The sequence below is a fragment of the Parasteatoda tepidariorum genome, chromosome 7, assembly GCF_982258835.1.
Source record: "Parasteatoda tepidariorum strain Cologne lab strain chromosome 7, Ptep-v5.0, whole genome shotgun sequence".
In the NCBI taxonomy this organism is placed as follows: domain Eukaryota; kingdom Metazoa; phylum Arthropoda; class Arachnida; order Araneae; family Theridiidae; genus Parasteatoda; species Parasteatoda tepidariorum.
In genome coordinates, this window is record NC_141761.1 from 54,340,111 (window position 1) to 54,360,251 (window position 20,141).

The following is a 20,141-nucleotide window of genomic DNA, read 5'->3' on the forward strand; positions in this document are numbered from 1 at the left end:
ACCTTGAATTGAGAGCAGAATAAAATCTATTTTTAGAGATTACCTCTACATCTGCCCAACACATTAGTGTAGAATTTAAAAACCGTTTTATGGTTGCTGATTTTTTTATCATTAAAATTCATTATTACTTCTCACGCATTCTTTCCCGCCTATACATTTGTATGTGTAAGGAGAAGAAATAGAATCTTGGCATTAAATTCAATCAGTTTATAGCCAATACATGGATTCCTTAATTTTCCTTTCCGAAAACTAGACTTTCGCACATATGAGACACACGCATTTTTGATTTTTTGGTGGAAGGAGGTGTTCTGTGAGGCTTAGCCCTGCAGCCACACTATCCGGGACATTTTCCAAATTAATAATTTGAAAATGTATATTTACATTAAAAATTGAAATTAATATTCATTTTAAAGCTCCACATACATTTCAAAAATAAAGAAATTTTATTTATTGCAATTTGATTCTTTATTAAGCAGTTTATGATTTTCGTTAAATAATTGCTTTCCTACGTCACTCCTGAGTACAATTTGAACATTGGAAATACATCAATCAAATGTTTCTTAAAATTATGGTAACTACATCAATCAGCATTTTTAACTCATTTTAATTCATCGAACCTCTTCAGCAAATAGTAATTCATTCAATCAACAAACCTTTTCATAGCAAAAATTTTATTTTTCAACTAATGAGTAATACATGAACTACTTTAATCAACAAAATTTCCTAGATAGTGACTATTCTCAATCATTGACTGGTTATTTATCGAAGATTTGTATCAATCTCTTGACCCTTTCTCTCTTTCTTTGTATTGCACTACACTACAAACCATGAAAATAAAAGTTTTTTTTTTATTTCCTATGAGCTGCACAATCAGTCTTCCCGATGAGCAGACTTAGTGCGTTCTCCAGAAGTGGTATCCACTCTTTCAGAACCAACACAATGGGTGAGATACCGTTGGTCATGTTAATTTGGACGTCTAGTTTCTGCTACACTAGATGGCAGCACCGAGATTCTATTTTGGATGCTAAAGTGCACTAGAAATTTAATTTTGCCGGAAATGCCAATAACCAATAAGGCACTTCAGGGATCTTTTACAGGCCACATAATCATACGCTGACTTGGGCTCAGAAGAGTCGATGACAAACCAACTGCGCCACCCAGCCACGTGACAATAAAAGAAGTGACTATAATAGTTTCGTGATTTGTAGTGCGCTACTTCCTACCATTGATTCACATGTTATTTTTAAAGATCTTAAATTAGTAAATGACGCATTGCTAGCATTCTGTTATATTTTATTAATCAGTTAAATATACCCTAGCTTTTAATGTTTATTGAATAATATCAATAATGTACAGAGCGATCCAATGTATTGATCTACTCAGCTGATATCTATGTTTTATTTCCCCATACATACCTGCCATCTAAAGTTTCAGTATGAAACTGGATTAGTATCAATTTATACTATACTTGAAAGCATACCAGTGTATAAAACTCTAGTTTCAGTACGATAGTGGGTCCGATGCAACACCGTTGGTAGTATTTACGAGTTCCGGAATATTTTTGGAGTTTGTATTGTGCTAGATACAGCATCGTAGTTGGACCAGTATGATAAAGGCTTATGAAACCATGCTTTCAGTATAATACTGATTCTAGAAAAACCCACCCCAGTATATAACCACTAGTTCAGATATAATTACGATAATTATCAGAGGATTTGGTATTGTACAAGACACGTTTATGAAACATAGCGTCTTGTACAATACCAAATCCTCTACAATGCAGCATGATGGGGAAAACGGTGGGATTTCAGATTTAGGATGTTACCAGTACCTGTGTTTCATGGACCAGTATATGTTTTATACCGTTAAGATATTCTAGGAAAAGACAATTCTAAATTTCAGATCTAAAAAATATATTAATTCATTTACTTGATTTTATTTTTCTTTTGTAAGAAGTGCAACAAAATAAACAATATTTAAACTTGACAATGGTACATTTTGTTAATTCTTCTTATGTCAGATTTTGCCAGCTTCGTTTTAGTACTGGCACTCTTAAGTACAATGCCTTCTTGTAAAGGTACAATGGTTTTTTCGCCATTATTAGACCATGCCGTGCTCTCATAAACCATGATGGACTTATAATCAAATTTATCATATAAAATTCCCCAATCTGGTGTCACTTTTTGAAAGTTGCCTTTATCATCTGTAAAAAAAAATATTAAGATACATTTAACAAGAAGAATTAACTGTACTTATCTATTATTCATGAGCCAAATGAAAACTGAAGGGCTAAATTTTGTGCTACGTTATTCTGAACTATTTGGATGTTGATTGTCAGAAATTTAAGGAGTAAGCACAAGGTATACCGACGTTTATACAAGAATCACGACTGATTAAAACGGGGACTTTTAATAAATTAGTTATTCGTTATTTATTAGCACTAGAAAGATATTGCCCAAAAGCAGTCAGTAAAAAATGACTACATTGTGAAAGAATAACTAATGTATAAATAAATTTGTTTAAAATTAATTTTTAAAATTTTTGATATTATTTTTAGTTGCATAACAAATTATTAGTAAATATAACAATAAAAAAATTATATGTTGTACAAAAAGTCATAAAATTCTAAGAAATTGCGTCATTATTGTTTTTCTAATTGAAATTAAAAAGCAGTCAAAACGACTTCTTTGGGCAAACTAGTGTTAAGTAGGCAGTTTATGTTTACGTAAGAAATAATATTTTGGGTAATGATGTTTTGAAGTCACAACCGCGCTCTTCAATCGAAATTTTCAATACTATGCAGTAAAGTTATTTTGAGAACCGGAGTAATTATTTTCATTCTTTAAAAAAAGGTTGAGGGGCAAAGAGTGGGGAAGTAGCTTTTGACTATATCAAACTTTATCTACCAAAAGGTACCTCAAGATAAAAGGAAGAAAGTTCAAGACAGAATCAAGTTAACATATCTAGTATACTAGTGAATTAGTATCTAATAATTTTAGTGGTAGTTACTTCTCTCCGGAACCAGAATTTTATCTCCGATAGAATTCGATGAATGGACGAATTCTACTAGTTAATTGATGCTATTTTTTTTCTTTTTTAAGTGGCTAGGAGAATTGTATATGCTTCATCGAATTTTGAGAGCTATATGTGAGCAAATCACCTGTTCAATGTGGACCATCCATCGATGTTGGTGTGTTAATTGCAATGTGGCCGTTATTTGCAAAGTTAGCGAGTTCATGTAACGTCTGGGTCTTCAAAGTAGGGACAGGGCATTCGAATATGTCAATCTCATTAATCAAAGAGTGCCTTAAGACAGAATCAAGTTAAAACTTCTTATATACTAGTGAATTGGTATTTAATAATTCTATTGGTAGTTACGCTACTGTTACTGATAGGCCTTTGAGTGTGGGGTAAAAATATCAGGGATATCAATTGAATATAAATACAATTTCCATTTTGTCATAGTTAATAATTGTTAAAATAAATTTAAAATGTGACTCTTGAACATGCAAGTTGATTACGTTATAATTTTTGATTCGTTAAGCCTGCAGAGTAATACAAGGAGTGATCAAATGAAAAGGTACGAAACGACGTAAAACCGTAACAGTTTAATATTTGCATATTCCGCCATGGGAGAACTTAGCGAGACATCTCGGGATGCGATTGGAGTCTCTGACAGAGATCGAAGCCTACGCAGCCGCCCGCATGCGCAGGAGAGAGCAGAGGCTCTTATCAAAAGCAGCGTCCAAATGATGCGGCAGTCCGTATGAGGAATAGAAATTCGAGGACAGAAAAACCATTAACTCTTTTGTATACTGGGGGATACTCCGACACCTACGCAGGTCCATCAAGAACAAAAGACCGGGGCTGTTCACGGAGGGTATGGTTCTGCTCCTTGGTAACGCGCGTCCACATGTCTGCAGAGTCACACACATGGAACTGGACAAGTTCAAGTGGGAGACGTTGGACCATCCGTCCTACAGTCTGGACATGTCGCCCTGCAATTTCCATGTGTTTTATCCACTGAAGAAGCACCTGAAAGGGAAGCGCTTCAACTCGCACGCCGTACTCAAGGATGCTGCAAAGGACTGGGTCTCATCACGGCCACAGGAATTCTGGGAACAAGGAATCCAGCGGCTTGTTCATCAGTGGGATCGTTGTGCTCTGGCCTTTTTGAATAAAGTCTACATTTGTACCCACTGTGTCGTTTCGTACCTTTTCATTTGATCACCCCTTATACCTGGGTAAGTCTCTACCAGGTAACTTAGATTTGTGTCACGCATAAAACAGATAGAAGACTATGACATTTTCATAATAATTTCCAGGCATTTTTTTCTGCAATGTTTGCTTATGATCCATAAGAAACTTTGAGTTAATTTGCGAGAAACTCAAGTAGTGAGGAAGATTATGTCCCTTTTACTTACGACTTAGCCAATTCTGATGATAAAAAAAAGATAGAAATATAATAAAATATCTAAACAGTTGACATTTAGAGAAAAAAAATAGAACTTTGAATTAATTTCCTGGAAAACTTTCTTACAATAGTGATGATCATGTTTTGAAATGTTTCTATCTAAGTATCAAAAATGAAATGAAATTATTTTATTTTTCCAAAAAATGGTTTGAAATTTTTCTATCTCGGAAGTAAATTAGAAAAAAAAATGTGCATTGTTTATTTTTTCAGAAACTGTTTAAAATTTTCCTATCTAAGAGTCAAAATTAATTAAAAAGAAGAGTCAAGATAATTTATTTCCTGAGAAAAAATTCTTTGAAATTTTCTTATCTAAAGGCTAAATAAAGTTGAAAAGAAATTTGTACATAATTTTTTTCTTCGAAAAATGGCTTGAAGTTTGCCTACTTAAGAGCTAAAGTTGGAAAAAAATATATACATTGTTTATTTGTTTTCTCAAAAAAAATGTTTTAAAGTTGCCTATTTAAGGGCCAAGGATAAAAGAAATTTAAATAATGTTTCTTTTTTCAAAAAAGAAAAATAGATGAATGAAAGTTTTAGACCGGTCATTATTTTTTAAATATCTTCTGAAAGGAATGCTTTTTTAAATAAAGGCTAGCTTTGGAAGAAACAACCTCATCTCTTTTATCAAATTGTGCAAAAAGAGAACTTGCAATTAGGGGTATTAAAACCTACTTATATGTACTCTTTTTATTTCCATCACGTTTGCTTAGAATTATTTTATTACGTTTGCTTAAATTTAACAAGAAGAACCTCACAATTTTACTAGTATCTAATATATTTATCTTTAGTAATGAAATAATTGGAGTGAGTGTTCTTAGCTCTTATAACTCTGGAACAGTCTTAGCTTCTGCAATTTGGAGAGAGAGGTTTAGTCCAACTGTAAAATTCGTTCAAAACTTCTATTTGGTGGAACATTTGGAGAATTGGAGGAACATTTGATTGGTGGAACATTTTAGAGAGGAACATTTGAAATACAAATTTTGTTTCACAGGTTATCCATTACGTGTAATTAAAAGACAGTTTTTTTTCTTAATTATTTGAAAAATGGTATCAACAATGGTCACCAGCTCAGTTGAAATGCAAACAAACTTTAGGAGTTGATGTCATGGGTTTTAATAATTAATTATTTTTCATTCGTTATTACAAGTAAGCTCATGTAAATAGTTTTTAATAGTATCCAAAAGTGAAGCAGTCGAGTTATTATTTTTAGAGCTCTTTAAATCACTTGCTTACTTTTTTAGTAGTTACGTTATTGAAAAGGTTTTTATAAAAACTTACATAACATAAAATATCATCGTAAGAATGTATTTTAAATATTGTTGCTGCACACTAAGAAGAAAATATTGCCAAAAGTATCAGAATATGGTAACATTTAGAGAAATTGTAGCTATATGAGAACTCAAAAAAGGTCAAAATTATTTACCGAAGCCCTTTGTCAATGTGTTGGTAAAATTAACATTAAAATACGGTTTTATAACATGTGATAAAATTCAGTAAATATATTAAAATTTGGTAATTTTATCATGATACTTTACGTTATGGTAAAAATACCATTCATTCAGTTAAATTTACTTTTCAGTTTTGTAATTTTTACTGGATGTGTGACAATAAGAGCAATAATTTTGAAAATAAGGATTACCGACAAGCCGTTACTATATAAACGATACCAATTGAATAGTATAAATACCATACGTTTTAGAGTTATGGTTTTATTTAGCAGAAATATCACTACAAGACAATAAATTATTTGCCAGAATTTTTCTTCCCCTTGTATTAAAATAAAAATCGTTATCTTTTCTGATCTATCAATACATCTTCCAGTTCAAATCCGTATACAATTTTCAACAAAAGTTTGAAATAAATAAATTAAAAGGACATGTGAATAAAGGGACCTGTTGGATTAATATTGAATGAATTATAGGGTACAAAGGGGTACATATAGGATGGGTTATAGGGTACAAAGGGGCATATATAGGGTCAATTGTAGTTTGAAAAGTCTTACCCTCATCAACATTCTGTAAGTGAATCTCAACGTAGTCATCTCTGTCATTCCTTTGGTGTTCATGAAAGAATCCAATTGCATGCAGCAGTTCATGCAATATAGTTCCAATGTAATGGCATCCATCTGCGAGTGATACGGGCTGCGGTTGTCTATCAAGAGTATGTCTCCCAACATAAGAGTTAAATCTAAATTGAAAAAAAAATACAGATGCTAAAAGCCATAAATATTGAAATGACTATGAGGCTTCACATTTGGCTATAAATTAAAAAAGAGTATGGGTAATTTTGATTTCTTTAATAGTTTATTTGAGAGTATTTTAAAAATTTAGGGTAATATAAAAAAAATTACCATTGGCAACAAAAGTTTTTGTAAACCAAAGTTTTAATAAGTAAATTGTTTTCCTTTAAATTTTCCACTTTAAGGGTTTTAAATTGTTTTAGGATTATAAGGTTTGTTGGATTATAAGGTTAGATTATAAGGTTATTTTAGGATTTAGCGGGAGGATTATAGAGGTTTTTCCATTGAGTAAGTAATAATCAGCTGAAATGAGATAAGTAAATTTAATTTAAGAAAACATATCGCTTGATTCGTTAAGATGAAATAATTGTAACACAGTTTTTATTCGTTAACGGAACATATAAGATTTTAATAGTTCGAATAGTTCTAATATAAAAAAAAACCTAATTCAAGACAGATAAAATCAATTTCTATCTGTCTTGAATTTGATTTCTTAAATCTAAAAAAATTCATATTAATGTAACTGTTAACATCTAACCTTTGCCTTTCACTTTCTTTCACTCTCTCTCCGTCTCTCTTTATCTCTTTTACTTTTGACATAAACATGAGCGAGAACTTATAAAAATATTGTAAATTTCAAAATATTATATTCAGTATCCTGTTACTATTGTGTGATGATTGTTTTCCTTTTTTTTTGTCGGTACATTTTTCTTTAAAATGACCAATAAAGTCAGGCTCAGTAGAAAGGATATTCTTGTTTAAGACAGAGCTGACCCAAGCTAATGAAACAAGAATGCATCAATACTTCTGAAACGGGTGATTAGAGCGTTGAAATAAAACGTTTAGCAATTTAAAGACATGAAACACGAATAAAGTATTTCCCATGTTTTTCAAACCTAATTTTCTTATTTTTAAATGTGTAAAAAAGTAACTTCTAATCTTTGGTAACTTCTAATCTTTGCCTCTCACTCTTTCTTACTTTCTCCACCTCGAACTCTCTTTCTTTTTTTCTGGTGTAAACTCGAGTTCGAGTTTATTAACTCCTTAACGATCGGTTAGTTTTCAAGAAAACGGTCATAAAAGTGCCTATTTCTTTTTATCACTGAAAATTTGATTAGTGCTGACAACTAGTTTAAAATAAACAACTATCCATAATTACCTTAAATATCCTGGTACTGCCATCTGGTGCGTAAAATGAGAAATAAAATGTTTTCCGGGCAACAGAAATAAATTAGTTTTATTCTTATAGGCGCGTTACTACTGAACACTCCATCCCGGAAATATCACGGGAGCGAGAAATAGAGGGCGAAACCTCACACCGTTATTTTCACGGGAGCGAGAAGGAAGGGGTTAAAAAAAGATCTCTAGAGTCTACAACAGTAGAAAAATAGTCATTATCTAAGGCAAATAATTTAGAAAAATGTATCGAAGAAATCTCATGAAACTGCACTAATTTTGAAACAAATTAGAGCTTAAGAGAAAAAAAAAAAAAAAAAAAAAAAAAAAAAAAAAAAAAGAAGAAACTCTAGCAAACCCTAGACAGCGGTGGTAGCTACACTAACTTTTTGCAATGCAGAGAAAAGTTTAAGAGTACTTTTTATATAAAATATTCCAAAAAGAACTTACTTGATATAGATTTTTAATTTTTTATCAGAAAAGGAGACCATCAAGCTAAAATATTGGAATAGTTAAAAATAAATAAACCAAGAAAAAAAACGAAAACAGTGTCTGAAGCTAGTACATCACAATTGTGGAAGGCGGTTGTATATTCCATCATAAATTGTTTGATTACAAACAACTCTAATTAGTGCTTTTCAACTTAATATTGTTTTTTCTGCAATAAAAAATGCTTGTACACCCGCTATGGCTAGTCATTTTTTTCTTTGTGATTTTTAAGACTTTGATATGTTTTATTACTCGAAATATTATTATGGTATAAAACTTAAAAGTGCCCTCTAATGATAAATTTTTATGCTTCATTTTGACTAGATTTCAAATAGTCTATCTTTATGGAGACGAAACATCAAGTGTACTTTTTAAAATAATGACATCGCTTACTTACTATCGCTTATCGCTTACTTACTTATTGGTACTTGAGGTACTGCAATCATGTAAACATAAATTCGAATGAACTTTTCAAACTTTATTCACGTTGTTTGCAAGAAAAATTTAGATGTTAATAAATTCTTAAAAATTCTGAAAGTTGCATTTCTTGTCATAATGCATACACTATGCAAAAAAAAAAGCATTAAACATTCCAGAAAAAAAAAACAAATATTTTTTTAGGAATTAGACAAAGAAATATAAAAATTATAAAAATATATCAGACATACTTACCCAGTTCCGTTATAGATATAAAGGATTTTCATCAGTTTTCGGAACAAACCTTATGCAGGTTTCTCTGCGATAATAAGCGATAGCGTCATTTATGAGCTTCTTCTTTACGTCTGCAAATGTAAAATAGCATTAAAAAATAATTAAATAAAATATATATAACTAAAAATTACATCTTCAAATATTAGTACTTAAAAATTAATTTTATTTTCGCTAAATCTAAAGCAAAATACTTAGGTTGCATCACTTTTGAAGGAAATGGTTAAAATTTTGGTAGTAATCGAAGTTCACTGTAAAATTAACTTTACATTCACACTAAAATTATGGTTGCGGTCAATTAGACCGGAAATTCAATTTGAATTTATTTTTCTTCTTCATACTTTTTTTAAACATGTTGACATCTTCATACTTTTCTAAATGCCTGCAAATAATATGTGATTAAAAATTTTATTACTTTCAAAGAATAAATTGTTTTACAAATACCGATAAAAAATTGGTATTAAAACTAAAGACTTTATTGATGGGGATATATTTTAATTTGTAATGAAGCTTTATGGAGAAACTTGATGCGGTAAAATTTGAAATTTGATGGGGTAAAATTTTAATTTGTAATGAACCCTATACTTTCATTAAAAATACTTGGATAAAAAATCTAGAAATGAGTTTATTTTTAATGAAGTTATCTATGAAATTGAAACGAACGCGTAATGGTTCATAGCCCTTCGGCTTTTAAAAAGTAAGACGCTAATTTTGTATACAACTGTATAGCTCATTTTGCATACAATTAAAAAACCGCATGCGCCGATACCATTAAACTTACATGTTTATAGAGATAAGTGCTAAGTTATATTTCTTTTTACTGCGCAAAAACTATATGACTTAGAAACATAAAAACTGAATTGGTGCACAACAATGTGCAAGAAGTACAATGGAACTAAAAAAAATTAACATTTAAGAATTATTAACACGCTTAACTTGTATTAATGAAAGCTAAATGGTTCAAAACCTTTCCTGTTTTTTTGAAAGCAATAAGCTCATTTTGTATAAAACAGTATATCCAATTAACTAAAAACAGCGAGGATTGATGCCATCGTTATTTTGAGTGTTCTACTTAAAATTATATTTCATTTTACTGATCAAAAACTATGACTCAGAAACTTGAAACTGAATTGGTGTGTAAAAATTGCACAAGAAGTACGACGGAATAAAAAAATTCTACATTTAAGAATTATTAACATGCCTAGTATGTAATAAAAATTAATATGGAATGCTCTACAGCTGCAGAGATGCAACTACTGATATGAAATTTGATGTGCTGAGTACATGCATCGTAATATTAATTAAATTGAAATTTTTGAAATTAGAAACGACTCAAGAGCAAAAAGAAACCCGTTTTAAATTTACATTGCTATACAAAATAATAATAATAATAATTGTAATAATATTAATGGGTTATCATTATACTCTATTTTCATGTAAAATTACTGCTCATTCATTAGCAGCTGCAGAGATGCAACTACAGATATGAAATTTGATGTGCTGAGTACATGCATCTTAATATTAATTAAATTGAAATTTTTGAAATTTGAAACGACTCAAGAGCAAAAAGAAACCCGTTTTAAATTTACATTGCTATACAAAATAATAATAATAATAATTGTAATAATATTAATGGGTTATCATTATACTCTATTTTCAAGTAAAATCACTGCTCATTCATTAAATTTTATTGTGGCACACATTCTGCATTCGTAAGTTTAATTCTCTTTCAAGTACAATGGATTGGTTTTCAAATCCAAATCATTTGGTTCCGATTAATAGAATAAAGAAATGTTCCTTTTTCAATAATGTCGAATTGTAAGGAAAAAATATACAAAGATAAAGGAAAAGTAAACACAAGGGTTGGTGATCGAAGCGAGAAGCGGTAGTAGTCTCATAGAAATAACAAAAGGTTAAACTAGAAATCTTACTTGTGTAGTTTTACACTTTGAATCAAATGTCACTTTGACTAATTTTAAATATTATTTTAAATACTTTTGTACGTTTATCGAAAACAAACACACTTCGAATTTAGGCACAAAATATTTAGCTGACTGGTATTTAAGTTCAAATATTACGAACATGTTCATTACATTTATAAACTAAGTATTGGAATAAATAATTATAAAAATCGTCTCATCTATCTAAAGTAAAAAATTTTGAATTTGAGTGTTTGTGTGTCTTTCTTATAACATCTGAATCGTTTATGTTAACTAACATTTTGTAGTTATGACGGCGGATGAAAGAGGCTATTTTAGCCCATTAATATAATAATCAATCAGAAATTTCAATTAGATCGTTCAAAAGAGACAAGTTTAATTTTTTAATCAGCTGCCATAGTTTCCATGCAAACCATCCAAGAATTAAAAGTGAACATAGCAACTAAATGATTTTTTTGAAGTTGTCCAAGACCTCGTGTTTATTTTGCTTATATGTATTCATTCTGAGCAAGTTTCTAGAAAAATTAATAATTTAAAACTAACGGAAGATAAAATAATAAAAAAGATTGTACATTTTAAAAAGCAAAACTGATGGAGAAATAGCATTAACTCCTCATAGAAAATCATTAAAATTCAGCTATTATTAAGTATGTTATTGAAGACAAATATTTAGTTAAAGAATAGAAATAGTAAGACAAATAATTTGCTCAAATTATTTTGTTAGTACATGGGTTTCATATTGTAGTGCTTTACAATACTCATATATTTACTATTTACTTTTTATTTACTCAACACCAAGAGCGAGTATTGGAGCGAGGAGTGATTTTTTTCTTTGCCAGTGCCTAAATTAGGATTTTTAACTATTGGGTTCAGGTATCGTGTATTTCAGAATATGCCATATAAAATGCTATCATAACTTAAAACAATACCATTGCTTCTAACTAGGGGAGATTGTTTTCTACTTTATGAATGTCTTGCAATGGCTGGTCGATACGAATTCCACATCCGACTTGCGCTGACCACACTACTGACGTAAAATATCCTCAGCGGTAGACGGATCATGGGTTAGAGTCTCCTTGCCATCAGGCTAAATGCGTGAAGTTTTCGTGGTTTCCCTTTCCATGTGATGCAAATGCGCGTGATTTCCATCAAAAAGTCCTCCAAGAAGGCAAATTTTCCCCAATATTTGATCCAGGAATTCTTTTGTCTTCTGGAGTAGGATCAAAATTTCAAGGCTACGGAGTGGAACATCAATAGTCGTAAGCACAAAAAATTGGGTCGGTTGTTCAACGACGGTTATGAAATAAAATAAAATGTTGCTAAAGAGGGATGGGCCTAACACTCAATTGCTATTCTTTCTGTTTTTACTGAGGAATGAGATCTGTGTAATAAGATTGGTCTTCACTCAAACCTGTGAAAATAGGACAAGATGATGTAATTTTTTACTCTGTTGATTTACACTGATAGACTCATTGTTACATGTAATATGATGAATGCAAAATTGAGTAAACTAATAAAAAATGTTATTAAATTAAACAAAAAAAATACCATTAATGTCTGTGTGTATATAATAAGGTATTACACCATTGGGCCACCTGTAACTTTGGGGTCGTATACCATTTCTCTCTGCATCCTGAAATTGTAGAGAAAAATAACAGAAATTATAATAAATATAAATATATATATATATATATATATATATATATATATATATATATATATATATATATATATATATATATATATATATATATATATATATATATATATATATATATATATATATATATATATATATATATATATATATATATATATATATATATATATATATATATATATATATATATATATATATATATATATATATATATATATATATATATATATATATATATTGTGCGTTAAAGTAAAACAGTTGTTTAATCAGGCAAGAATGCTTACTCTTTTAAATGGGTTTTATAAAACGACGCAGCTTCTGTATCAAAACAACTTCTTTCTCGTTGAATTGCTAACTTAAACTTTAAAATTTTAAACTTTGCCATGGAGTCTATTTCTTTTTCGCCGGAAAAATTCTTAGGAGTCACATACTTTCAGATAATAAAAAAAAACTTTAAAGGTAATCAGTTATGTCAAAATTTTGAACTTTTATTTTTAGGTGAGAACTAAGAAAAAATCTACTTTTTAAAAAGTTTTAACTTTAAAAAGAAATGGAATAATTTTATTAAACTCTACTTACGAGCATTTCTTTAACTCCAAGAATGTCTCCATCAAATAAATCAGGGCGGCAATTGCAGCTGAAAAAAATGAATTAAACAATTTTCATTGAGAATTATTTTTATACTTCTCATTGCATAATTTCTTAAAAAAATAATAATTTTTTTCTTAAAAAATATCAATTTTATGCTTAACTGCTTTTAGCTGTTATTAACTATATAGCTATGATAACTATTTGCATGCTAACTGTATTTTTATTATCGATTTTCGCCTTACAAATTTGTTTATAAATATTCGAGAAATAGATATAGAGCAAATTCATATAATTTCTTAAATAGCTACATACGAATAGATTGGAGTTTAAAGCTTTTAGTCAATTTATTATTTATGATAGACATTCCAGCTTTACAGTATTCAATAAATTGTTTCAAATTTTGTTTGTGCTGTATTTTTAAGATGCATAAAAAATTTATGCATTAAAATTCATAAAAAAAATTTATATTAAAACATAACTTACTTTTTTCTTCCTTTTCAGACAATAGAATGAAACCATCGTCAAGGTCTTCTGAAAACGGAAGAGCAAAAGAAGAGGTCAATAAAACCAGAAAGTAAAAGACTTGCATTATGAGAGTTTTTTATGCAACCTAGCAATTATGCTAATTCTGAAAAGTTCCTATTTATATACCTGTTTTGATCGCTATAGCTATTGAACTTCGGAAATAAACATCTGTGTTCAGGAACTCAAAATCGCAAGCTTTTTGTTTTCCTTAAATATATTATAGATACTTTTTAAATGACTCAGAATAGGCATGATTATCACCCTCAAAGAAGCCGACTTCTCGGTCTAAATGATTAGTATTATTTGCATTTTTAAGTAATCTTTGATCGAAAAAAAAAATTTATTTGCATCGCATAGTTTTGAATATTCGACAAAATATCTTTGCCCATTTCTTTTCTCGCAGATTTAGAACAACTATATTCTATATGGTATGGAAAATTAAAAATAAAAAATTTTTTAAGTCACTAGTCATCCCATTGAGTTAGATTAATTTAGGGCATAAATTTGATGCCTTATATTTGACGCAATTACAGCGCATAATCCGCCTACATTATAAGAGCTTTACATTTCTAAAGTACGCACACAAAATTTTCGAAACATATCGGGAGATCAAACACCAGCTCTTCCCAATTCCATTGCTTTAACTACTAAGCCATTGCGACTTCAGTGTTGCGAATTTAATCATTTTTATTAACTTAATTATTATTAATTTTATTAATATTAATTTTTTTTATTAATATTGATAATAATAATGATATTATTAATGGGATTTCGATATTCGCTAAAATTACATTGTTATTGCTTATAATGTTTTAAAATCAGTATTGAATAAACTGTTGGAGTTTAAGTTTGAAAATGGGAATCTTATTTTTTCTGATTAATTTATCTTGCTCCAGACCAACACATCAAACTTATTGCCCCAGCAGAAATTTTCTATTAATATTTTGCCATATCAGAACAATGGATGATATATATATATATATATATATATATATATATATATATATATATATATATATATATATATATATATATATATATATATATATATATATATATATATATATATATATATATATATATATATATATATATATATATATATATATATATATATATATATATATATATACTTCCATCATAACTGGACCTAATTAAAAATGGACCCCTGGATTATTTGCTGCCACGGCAAAGAACGGATAGTGACAGGTGGTAGCTAGAGAAATCATTAAACCTGACTGAATTATTGACCAACTGAATTATTGACCTCCTATATCACAAATTCAGTCTTCTGACCACAAATTCATTGTGGTCAGACTGAGTAATGACGGATAATTTATAAGATGTTAGCTATTAACACTTGCTTATTTGAAACAACATGATTCGTGATATCGAGAATGCTGGAACTGGAAAGATGAGCAATGTGAACAAATTGTTTTTTCCCCGAAGAATAAAACTAGATTTAGTCAAATTATCGATTTTGAAAACAATTCATCTGAAGCTGGCAAAGAACAAGAGGCAAGCCTTCCAGCTTCAATGGAAATAACACTTATTGAGGTAGTGGTGTTTTTATTTGGGGTAGTGTTATAATTGATGTGCATACTCATAAGTGAATCAGTCACTTCCAGTTATTGCTTCACATTGTTGTACCAAAGTTTTTATTCCTCATCATGCTTCGTTTTTAAAGAAACTATGGAACCGCAGTTTTTCTTTGCGTATGACAATGATTCTCCTCATCAAGCAGAATAGTCAATCAGCTGTTAGAAATAGTAGACATTCAACTAATTATAATTTGCACGAAATTTTAGTTTCACCAGAGAGTTTCACAGGTCTAAATCCAAAATTTTTTTAATTTTTTTAAATTTTTTTTTCATTTCCAATGGCAAGGCAAAAATAAAAATAAATGAACAGGAGCAGAAGTAAAGATGACACAACATTAAATTGACCGAAGTCATTGCCTCCAGATAAAATGCCGAAGTTGTAGACCACTTTACCGTTACCGGAACGTTGCCCAGGGTGCACCACGAGGCGGTAGGCCTACGTTGCACCCCTTAAATCCAACAAACATATGTGAAACTCTCTGCAGCACGTCAACATGATTCTGAACTGTAATTGACAAGAATAGAGAGCCATTATTTTACAGCTCTTTGACAACCGTATACTGATCACGGACGACGTAAGGACGATGACATCACAAAATAAAAGAATATAGAAATTAGTATAAAATGATTTAAAAAGCATTTCTTTTTAATATTCCTCATTTTTCTGTCACTTTAGAAAATCATATTGACTGGGTAATTGCAACTTTATATATTCGTAAATTGGACTTAAAAAAGTACCATTAAGTAACATCATATCTATCCATTATATTTTCAGCAATAATTGGAGTTCATACCTTTACTATAATCTATTATTACTTTAATCTATTTACATGATCATATCTCGAATCTAAATTAAAATCACTTTTTTATAGACATACTTAAGAAATTTTTAAAGAGAATTTATTGAATTTTTTTTTTTTTACATGCATCTCCGTTTGTTGATATCTCGAAAATTCTGGAAGCATTTATAAGTCATCAGGATTAAAGAATTAGCTCGCAGCTTGCATACAGAGATAAGCTTAAAATACTTAAGTAGAAGTTAAGAAAATAAAAGTGCTCAATTGAGTAATGGGGCAAATAAATAAAGGTAGAAGGAGTGAATGAGTGGTGATGAACAACATCCCAGACAGATATTTTAAATCCTACAACAGAGTCAGGGGTGATCTTATGCATCTTTATGCGTCACTTGTCATAATGATGTTTTGGTCTTCTTTGCAATTATGCTCGAAGCTGATTTTTTCAGAAGTTCATTTTTTTGGGTGAATTATTTTTTGCTAAGCAACATTCGATTTCTCTGTATCATTGTACATAAAAGTTATTGTGATATTATTTCTACTGATTTCAAAAATCTATTGCACAAAATTACATAAAAAAACCATAAATATCAATATCAACATCATTTATGTATGATAAAATACTTCATTGACAACCTAAGGTATTTAATTTATACTTAAAATAGAAGTTACTCATAAACCTAAGGTTGGTGAAAACTATCCTAGGATCAGAAATAAATTTTCTATGACAATTGACAACTTTCAATAAGTTGTAAAATAAAACATCTCAGGTAGAAATATGTGATTATTTTGTGAAAAAATTTCCACCATTGCAAATATAGCTCGATTTCTGTCAAAGTCTCAGAGAAACTTTTGTATTTCTATAATGACCGTAGTAACAGAGTTGGTAAATAAATTAATATGATTATTGCTCAAGTCTGGCAGTATTGGTCTTTATATAATACAAGAATTTTAATTTATGTTTTCAAAGTAATCCGAAAATAGAAAGTTTATCTTTGGTAACACGAAATTTCTTATGGTTGTTTTATTTAGCAGAATTTATCTTGCTTTTAAGAGCCTAATGGTACGCAACCTATGGACTCGGTTGTCAAAAGTTTGCCATCTGGAATGAAACAAAGGATTAGGATCGTGATTTACTAAATCTTCTGGATACTGCTGCAAAGATATTGCATTTAAAATTTATTTCCAGCAGATATGGCTAGGTGAAAGGAATCTATCTATCTATGAATAATTTTTTTTCTAAAGTTATGGATGAAATAAAATAATAATAAAAAAAAATCTATAAACTTTTAATTCAATAAATAAATATACTCTTTAGAAATTAATATACTCTATAAAAATTATGCTTAATAAATCGATTAGAAATACAAACAGACAGCCGATTACGTTTGTAGGTGATCCAATCGAACCTTCATTGCTGGGTGGCCCTTCTATAGTATAAAGCTAAGCATTACTTCGCCTCGGATAGCATCCCTCAACTGAATCAGGTACCTGTCTATAAATATAATCGGAATATTATTATACTGTAGAAGCTTACGCCGAGATTTACAGTTTTTTAAAATAAGCATATCATTATTATTGCAAATAAACTTAATGCAATTAATTTGAAATCAAATAAAAATTCTATAAATTCCATTAAATATATTAGAATTCCAAACAAAAAGCTATTTGCTGACTGGAAGTAAAAAAAAATTTATTTTTTTATCAAAAACATCAATATGAGCGTTAAAAGCAATACGAAGTGTTATAACTCATCAGCATCCAATAACACTACATACCTTTGAACTGAGCTCTATTGGACTTCGTTATAGTAAACAACAAGAATTTTAGGCCAAGTGCTATTGGCTGGATTCTACACTGGAAAATCTCAAAAATTTAAATTAAAAAAACAAAACAATAATTAAAATTAAATCCAATTTTGTCCAGATCAACGTACATAAACATCACCACATCAACAGCCATATGGGCCACATCACCACATGACAGATGTATGCGTCAGAAATGAATGCAAGATCCGGTTAAGGTTTAGGCATTTATGAGCAGTGTATTTCTCAAAAAGTATGTTTAAATTTAAAATTGGACCAACAAGTGATTGAAGGAATTAGTTCGGGAAATTATTACAGCTTCAAAATTTAATAATTTAAACGTTTAGATTTGAGATTTTCAATTTAGGTTAAGCTTTAAAATTTTCTATTTTCAGCGTAAAGCTGGATTAATTATTACTAATTCTTCCGAATCTGATTACTTGAGCAATAATAATAGGTCTGACACTAATGCATCTGAAATAATTCTGTTGATTAAGTACCTCAAATTTGAAATCTTTATTTTTAACATAAGCAAAGATTTTGGTTCTTTGCCCATTACTATATGTAAATCTGAAACGTTCACTGCAATATCTTCATCCTCGTTTCAGCAAGATTTAAACAGTTTGGATAGATTGAATGACGTAAAAAAAGAAATTCAGAAAAATTAATGCAAAAAATATCATCGATGTATTTTGACCAATGACCAGAGCACGATCAATCTCCGATCTAGTGTCTCCAGAAGTATCGATTTGTTATGGGAACTTAGAGAACTTCGTGAACCTCTACAGATTTAGCGTGCACCAGGCACCATATTGCACATAAGGAGTCTCCGGCCGGTGATATCAAACTCACGACCTTTTGGAAATGGGCCCAACCCTATACTTGCCAGGCTATCCCAATCTCTGAACAACATTTAAGAAAAATCACTACTGTGAAATGTGCGGCTGAAAATATCCAAACCTCTTTGATTGCTACAAGAAACAATGGTGAGATGAGCTGCAATAAATGGAAACTTCTTCATTGGTTATCAATTTTTTTATTTTTCATTCCACTCTCCTTGCAAGTGATTAATCCGATTTCAGTTTTGTGTTTTTTTTACTCACTCAAATGTTTATCTGAGTCCACTAATATACTTTTTTACAACAACTTTGAATTGGATTCTGAAAAATATGTTTTTAATGGGCAGTTACGATTACGGAATACTGTGTATGTGCATAAATTCTATGTACATTAAATATTGTTCTAAATTGACTCTTATATGCTCTGAAAAAGTACGGATTGGTCAGATTAATCATTTTATTTTTATTTGGAAACTTAGTTGAAAGATCAATTATGTCTTCATCTTAGCCTAAAATATCATTAATTTATCAAATCTCAAACTTTAATATTTTTCCCGATATAATATTCTTATACGAAAAAGACAGTTCTCGAATAAGTATATTACAGTAATTGATTTATTAGTGGCAAACATTATATCAACTATTTAACAAACATGCAGATTGTGTCAAATTTCAATTATACCTTAGTACTATTTCAGTTTAATCTCTTGACTTGAGTTATTAGATTTTTTAATTTTAATTTAGCCTTTCGACAATAATATTATCCATGCACTTATTAATCGAAATATACTTCATTTCAGTAGATAAAGAATATGATGAATATCTTATAGAGCATTTTAAAATATATTTTAAAATTATACTTTAAATTTAAATGTATTCATTTAATATTGTAAATACGTCTCGGGAGTTTGCATTAATAGTGTGTGATTAAAAGTTTGAAAAAATTAAAAAAACTCTTGCAAAGAAATTTTTTTTGCTGTGTTTTGTGAGTTGTCATATTTTCTAACTCATAAACTATTCAATTTAGCTTATTACGTTGAAAATGTGTGCAAAATAGTTAGGGGCTTTTATATCCTGTACATAAAAAATAAGTCTAGACATGTCTAGAAAATTTTGCAGCTTATTTCAACATGAGCGCACAGCTAAATATGGATAATTAATTAATAAATGAACCTGTTTAAACGACCATTTAAGTAAAAAAAATCGTATGCCGTGCACTTGAATGAAAAAATATCTATAAAATAAGAATTAAAATAAAGGTTATTTTGCATTCTAATTTTTTGTTGCTTTTTTAAAGTGA

General features: G+C 29.6%; 1 protein-coding gene across 2 annotated transcripts; it reads right to left on the reverse strand.

Annotated features, from left to right (window-relative positions):
• Nucleotides 1-1,902: 1,902 nt before the first annotated feature.
• LOC147807156 (astacin-like metalloprotease toxin 1) lies at nucleotides 1,903-13,895 on the reverse strand. Of its 2 annotated transcripts, none has more exons than XM_087168662.1 (6): nucleotides 13,761-13,895; nucleotides 13,266-13,323; nucleotides 12,575-12,659; nucleotides 9,051-9,160; nucleotides 6,477-6,661; nucleotides 1,903-2,203 (listed from the first exon to the last, which is right to left on the reverse strand). In XM_087168662.1, exons 4-6 carry the CDS (start codon nucleotides 9,080-9,082, stop codon nucleotides 1,977-1,979), a joined length of 444 nt encoding a protein of 147 aa, XP_087024788.1. In that variant the 5' UTR covers nucleotides 9,083-9,160; nucleotides 12,575-12,659; nucleotides 13,266-13,323; nucleotides 13,761-13,895; the 3' UTR covers nucleotides 1,903-1,976. The 2 variants fall into 2 exon arrangements, with proteins under 2 accessions (XP_087024788.1, XP_087024789.1); XM_087168663.1 differs by having other exon boundaries at nucleotides 12,575-12,652; nucleotides 13,262-13,323; nucleotides 13,761-13,879.
• Nucleotides 13,896-20,141: the final 6,246 nt, after the last annotated feature.